The 6,411-nt window shown below is 41.6% G+C and overlaps 2 protein-coding genes across 2 annotated transcripts; both read right to left on the bottom strand.

The window, feature by feature from the left end:
* Positions 1–531: 531 nt before the first annotated feature.
* LOC130957469 (uncharacterized) lies at positions 532–2,920 on the bottom strand. Its single transcript, XM_057884326.1, has 3 exons — positions 2,656–2,920; positions 1,773–2,002; positions 532–825 (listed from the first exon to the last, which is right to left on the bottom strand). Exons 1-3 carry the CDS (start codon positions 2,918–2,920, stop codon positions 532–534), a joined length of 789 nt encoding a protein of 262 aa, XP_057740309.1.
* Positions 2,921–3,108: 188 nt separating this feature from the next.
* LOC130957468 (uncharacterized) lies at positions 3,109–5,393 on the bottom strand. Its single transcript, XM_057884325.1, has 2 exons — positions 3,548–5,393; positions 3,109–3,392 (listed from the first exon to the last, which is right to left on the bottom strand). Exons 1-2 carry the CDS (start codon positions 5,391–5,393, stop codon positions 3,109–3,111), a joined length of 2,130 nt encoding a protein of 709 aa, XP_057740308.1.
* Between the last annotated feature and the right edge of the window lie 1,018 nt (positions 5,394–6,411).

Here is a 6,411-nt window from a genome sequence, read left to right as displayed (position 1 = left end):
TAGTATTTGCCGAATATGTTTGATGTAGATGAAGACGTGTGTCGTTTTGAGGTTTGACCATAGATGAAATCGTGTCAAGCATTGTAAAAGCAAATGTGATAATGTGACACATTTTGTATAAAATGAGATAGATTCATTACATATGATAGAATTGGTAGTCCTTTGGTTACAAAGGCTCAGGTAGGTTAGCCTCGTTAAAACCTCTCCAAGCAAAATCCATTGGGAAAAAATTTTGTAGTAGGAAAAAGAGTACTAGCATGTCCCTGATGTTTAACTGTAAAATTTCTTTAATGAGGAAATGTTCCAAGTGTTAGGGAGTATTGTATCATTCATGTATGCTAACCTATATGCTCCATTACCGAGGACTTCTATAACTCGGTAGGGGCCGTCCCAGTTTGCTGCGAGCTTTCCATGGGATGGAGGTCGGCGTGCTGCTTCTGTCTTTCGAAGAACTAAGTCGCCCATTTGGAATGATCGGTTTCTTACTGATTTGTTATGTCGTCGGGCGATTGCTTGTTGAGCCACGCGTTGTCACAGTGTGGATGTTTCTCTGATTTCTTCGATGAGATCTAACTCGGCTCGCCGGGCTTCGTCCTGATTGCCGATTTGAGTTCGGACCGAGCTGTGTGAGATTTCTAAGGGTATCATAGATTCAGAGCCATATACTAGACGAAACGGAGTCTCTCTTGTTGATGACTGAGGTGTTGTGTTGTAACCCCAAAGTATTTCTGGTATTAGTTCAGCCCAGAGTCCTTTGGCATCATCTAATTTTTTCTTTAAAGCATGTAGTATGATCTTGTTCGCTGCTTCTGCTAGCCCGTTTGTCTGAGGATGTTCAATGGAAGAGAAATGCTGTTTCACTTTAAGGTTCTGCAAAAAGGATTGGAACTTATGGTCGGCGAACTGGCGACCATTTTCAGTGATGATATGATGTGGAATGCCGAAATGGAAAATAATATTCTTCCAAGTAAAGGAAATTATTTGTTGGGATGTTATTCTTGCTAAAGGTTGGACTTCCAACCATTTTGAGAAATAATCAATTGCAACCAATAAAAATTTTACCTGCCCCGGTGCTGTTGGGAAAGGACCGAGGATGTCTAACCCCCATTGATAGAAAGGCCAACTTACGTCAGAATAGTGTAGTTGTTCGGCGGGAAGATGTATCAGTGGTGCATGTTTCTGGCAGCTTTCACAATTTTGAACTTTGGTCTTGCTTTCATGTTGTAAGGTCGGCCAAAAGAAACCTGCGCAGAGTATTTTTGAAGCTAGGCTTCGAGCGCCTGTATGTGTTCCACAAATCCCTTCATGTGCCTCTGATAGTGCAAGGTCGGCCTTTGCTTTGTTGAGACATTTTAAAAGCGGCCGAGTATATCCTCAGCGGTATAAAGTTTCGTTGATCAGTGTGAAGAACGACGCTTGTCTTCGGAATCTTTTTGGGTTGTCGACCTTATCAGGTATGTGACCTATTTTTAGATATTGTATGTAATCGTCTTGCCAACCCTGTTCCTGTGTGACACTTAGTACATCTGTTAGACTTACACTTGTGATGTGATAGTAGATTGGTGTAGTGTTGATAAGTCAGATTGTGTGCTGCCGAGTTTAGATAAGATATCGGCTCTTTGGTTTTGTTCTCGTGGGATGTGGTGAATTTTGAAATTTGAAAACTTTGAGATTAAATCTTTAACTAATAATAAATACTTAGAAAGGAGAGGGTCTCTTACTTGGAAGTGGTCGTTTACCTGTTGGACGACCAATAAGGAGTCACAGTATACCTTTAGGGTTGAAATGTGGAGGTCTGAGCAGAGGCAGAGTCCTGCTACAAGGGCCTCATATTCGGATTGATTGTTGCTAGCTTTGAATGTTAGGTGCAAGGAATATTCGAGAATAAAGCCGTCGTCGGACTGGAGACGTATTCCGGCGCCACAACCTTCGTTGTTAGATGAGCCATCGACGTACAAGCTCCATTGGGTTGTGTGATCGTCTGCTGAAGGAGTAGTTAGTTCTGCAATGAAGTTGCTAAAAATTGGGATTTAATCGGTCCTCTTGGTTGGTATCTGATGTCGAATTCTGACAATTCTATTGACCATTTAATAAGTTGTCCGGCGATTTCTGGTTTGTGTAACACTTGGCGTAATGGGTGATCAGTTTTGACATGAATCACATGACTTTGGAAATAAGGTCGGAGTCTTCTTGCTGAAAAAATTAGTGCTAAAGCCAGCTTTTCAATTCTCGGGTAATTGAGCTTGGCGTGCTGAAGAGTTTTGCTGACGAAGTAAACTGGATGTTGAGCTTTGTTTCTTTCTGTAACAAGAGCGGAGCTTATAGCCCAGTCAGTCACTAATAAATATAGGAATAAGTCTTCCCCTTGGTGAGGCTTTTGTAAGATCGGCGTTTGGGAGAGATTAGTTTTTAGCGTTTGAAAAGCTCTCTCGCAATCGTCGTTCCAATGAAATTTGTTTTTCTTTTTCATTGTTTGGAAAAAGGGAGTGGATTTTGAAGCTAAGCATGGGACAAATCTGGATAGTGCGGCGAGTCTGCCAGTGAGGCGCTGGACTTCCTTTATGGCTTTTGGGCTCGTCATCTCTAGGACTGCTCGACATTTGTCTGGATTTGCTTCGATGCCCCTGTTTGTCAGTAAAAAACCTAAAAATTTACCTCCCTGTACTGCGAAAGCGCATTTTTCTGGGTTTAGATGCATGTTGTAATGTTGAATCTGCTCGAAAATCTCTGATAAGTCGTCGATATGGTCTTTCCTGAGTTGTGTTTTGGCGACCATGTCATCGACATATACTTCGATGTTTCTGCCGATTTGTTTTGCGAAGACCTTATCCATGAGTCGCTGGTAAATTGCTCCTTCATTCTTTAGTCCAAATGGCATAACTTTATAGCAATAGTTACCGAATTCAGTTATAAATGCCATTTTGTTTTGATCGGAGGGATGCATAGGATTTGATTATAACCCGAATAAGCATCCATGAAACTCAAGGTGGCATAACCGGAGGCGTTATCCACCAAAGAATCTATGGATGGTAAAGGGTAAGAATCTTTGGGGCAGGCTTTATTTAAATCAGTAAAGTCGACGCACATGTGCCACTTACCGTTTTGTTTTCATACCATTACCACATTTGCTAGCCAGGTAGTGAATCTGATTTCTTTGATGAACTCTGCATTGATTATCTTTTGGGTTTCTTCTAATGATGCTTGTTTCTTTTCTGCGCCGAGGTTTCGCTTCTTCTGTTGTACTGGTCGTGCAGATGGGTTTATTGCTAATTTGTGGCTGATTACCTGAGGATCAATGCCAGGCATGTCGGAAGGTGTCCATGCGAAGAGGTCGGCTTGTGTTTGTAAAAAGTTGGTGATGGCTTGTAGTTCACCATCGCTTAGGGATGTGCCTACATAAGTGAATTTGTTAGGATTATTATAAAAATATATTTTTTGTAAGTCTCCTGATGGTGTTGGTCGTTCCAAAAAGTCGGCTCGGGGGTCAAGGTCGGCTTTGCCAAGTTGTTTAATGCGTGGTGTAGGTTGTTGACTTGTTGTTTGAAACGGGTTGGTAGCTTCATGCAGATGTTGTAGCATTGGCGTGCCTCTTTAAGATCTCCATGGATTGTTACAACCTGGTTATGCTGCGAAGGAAACTTGACACACAGGTGAACTGTAGATACAATAGCGCCGAACTTATTCAAAAAAGGTCGGCCTAGTATGAGGTTGTAAGGGCTAAAGCAGTCAACGACTAAATATTGAATATCACATGTTTTGGAAAGAGGATGCTCACCCAGTGTGGTTTGTAACCACACTGACCCCAAGATTGGTACTCGTTCGCCCGAGAATCCGATGAGGTCTCCTCCTGTTTGCTGGAGTGCGTTGTTGCTGAGCTTCATTTTTTGGAATGTTGTGTAGAATGGAACGTCTGCGCTGCTTCCTGGATCCAAAAGTACTTTCTTTACCAATAGATCTCCTAATTGAAGGGTGATGAGTACAAGGTCATCCAAGTTGTGTATGCTTGAATTGAAGTCGGCGTGTGTGAATGTCACTTGTGGAAGTTGTGTTGAGATAGTTGGTTCAGGGGGGATCCCATCTATCGAGCATATAGCTCGATACGATCGTTTTCTTGCCGAGCTTGATGACCCTCCACTGGCGTATCCACCTGAAATATAATTGATTATACCTTGGGGTTTTTCATATTGACTTGACGTTGTCCTTTCTTTTCCCCGGTGTTGTTGATCCGATGAATCTTCGTTCCTCGGGGCTGTGGAACGTTTTTGAATGTGGCCGCCGATGTACTTGTCAAGGTGGCCCTGCCGAGCTAAACGTTCTAAAAGATCCTTTGCTACCACACAGTCATCAGTTGTGTGGCCGTGCTTCTGGTGGAAGGCACAATACTTAGATTTGTCTACATTTTTAGTGTCCTGGTAGGTGCCGGCCTTTCGTGGTGGCTTGATGAGCTTTGAATTTAGAATTTCTTTGATAATATCCTCCCGTTTAGCGTTAAACTGCGTGTAAGAATCAAATCGAGGTGTTAGTTTGAAACATTTCTTACTAGTTGGAGTTTTATCATCGTCTCTGTAGGTTGTTCTATCAGATTTCTGAGCTTGTCTGAGCTCCTCGATATCGATTTGCCCTTTTGCTTTTTCCCGGAATTCGGCTAGGATTTTTGGCTTCGCTATCGCAATGGTCTCTTGGAACTTTCCAGGTCGGAGGCCGCTTTTGAGTGCGTGCAAATGGACTTCTGGGTGGAGATCAGGTATGCTGATGGCTATTTTGGTGAAACGAGTCATATAGTCTTTCAGGCTTTCATTATGGCCCTGCTTAATGGTGTTCAGATAGTCAGAGTCATGCAGATATATTGCGGATCCGGCAAAGTGCTCTTCGAACAGCTTGGCTAGTTGTTGAAATCGCGAAACAGAACCTGCAGGCAAAGCACACAACCAATCAAGTGCAGGACCGTCTAAATAATTTGGAAAACAACGGCATAAAACAGTGTCGGATGCACCGTTAACGATCATTATTGATTGGAATTTCTTGAGAAATTTTTTCGGGTCCCCGAGGCCATCATAAGGTGTGAGTGTTAGTGGTAGAGTGAATCTCTTCGGCAACTCGAAGTCCATCACTTCCTTGGTGAAGGGTCCCACATGATCATCGGTTCTTTCTTTTTCATTTTCGGGGTGAATTACATCAGCTCGGATGGTCTCTGAGACATGGGAGGGTGAATGATGCTCATCATTCTCTGTTTGCTGGTGTTGAGCGTCGTTGTGTTCTGTCCGAACATGGTTCAGTTCAGCGATTTGAGCGGCCATTATTTGATTTTCGTCGGCCATCCGCTGGTTGGCTTGTTGTAACTCAGCTATCATCTGCATGAGCTCGGATAGCGAAGGAGGCGGTGCGTCGGCCATTGGCGTAAGCAGGGGTAATGGGACCAAAAGAAAGATTTTATTTCCTCGGCCCCACGGTGGGCGTCAATTGTTCTTACTTGCGGAATGGGAGTATTAACCGAGCTTATTAGCTTTGAGGATGATCGTCCGATCCTCGGATTTCGAGCTTTTCTCTCTAATGTAGCGTAGGTGGTGCGAACAAATGAGGGGGAGTGTACCTGCAAAAGCACTCCGAAGCTTAAGTCAGTATATTGTGTTATTTCTTATCTGCCGAAGAAAATATCTTACCTGGCTTTATATCCTTTATTCCTCGGATGTTACGCTTTCTAGTATTTAAAGTCAGTTACCAGAAGATAGGTAACGTCCCTTGTTTTTAAAGTTGGTTACGAGGGGACAGGTAACGTCCCTTGATGACATTACCGTTTTATCGTTGGTTATGATGAGGTATTTATCTGACCGAGTTATGGCTCATGAATAGAGGAGTTATAATGGACCATGCCGAGTTATAGCTCGTTTATGATGACCATATCAATATTAAATATAAATAGTTGAATAATTATCGTTTACGGTTTAATTCTTTCTCTAACGTTATGTACCTGTATATATATATATTTTTTAAATGTATGGCGGGCAATAATATATATAATATAAAAAAATATATGTAAATAAATTATAATGTAAGATGCATTATAAAAGTATAATGATAGAGAATATATATTTAAAGTACAAAAATATGTGTACTTTTTACTAACGAAGTGGTACACGTTGATTCTTCATATCATAAAATTCATCGATAATAGAATCTGTGTCAAATCTTTCAGCAGTTTTCTTCTCGTAAATCAAAAGACAATTAGCAACTAGCAAGCAATTCATCTTCCATTTTGTTTCTGAGTCTATTCTTCACAATATTCATAGCTGAAAAAAATCTCTCAGTTGTAGCAGTTGAACAGGGAGAGTTAATACCAAGCGAATCAAATGATCAATCAAAGGATATATTAAAGACTTTTCTGTCTTTGTTAATTCTTGACATAACTCCAAA

This window comes from Arachis stenosperma, chromosome 10 (assembly GCF_014773155.1).
Source record: "Arachis stenosperma cultivar V10309 chromosome 10, arast.V10309.gnm1.PFL2, whole genome shotgun sequence".
NCBI classification, from domain to species: domain Eukaryota; kingdom Viridiplantae; phylum Streptophyta; class Magnoliopsida; order Fabales; family Fabaceae; genus Arachis; species Arachis stenosperma.
Note: the sequence above shows the minus strand (reverse complement) of the source record. Positions and strands in the feature narration are given on the sequence as shown.

Coding starts and splice junctions, on each gene's coding strand:
- LOC130957469 (XM_057884326.1), bottom strand. CDS start 2,920: ATGGCATTTATAACTGAATTCGGTAACTATTGCTATAAAGTTATGCCA. Junction 2,003..2,655: donor CGCTTTCGCAGTACAGGGAG/GTAAATTTTTAG, acceptor ACTTCATTGCAG/AACTAACTACTCCTTCAGCA. Junction 826..1,772: donor TCCACATTTCAACCCTAAAG/GTATACTGTGAC, acceptor GAACATCCTCAG/ACAAACGGGCTAGCAGAAGC.
- LOC130957468 (XM_057884325.1), bottom strand. CDS start 5,393: ATGGCCGACGCACCGCCTCCTTCGCTATCCGAGCTCATGCAGATGATA. Junction 3,393..3,547: donor CTGCATGAAGCTACCAACCC/GTTTCAAACAAC, acceptor TCACTTATGTAG/GCACATCCCTAAGCGATGGT.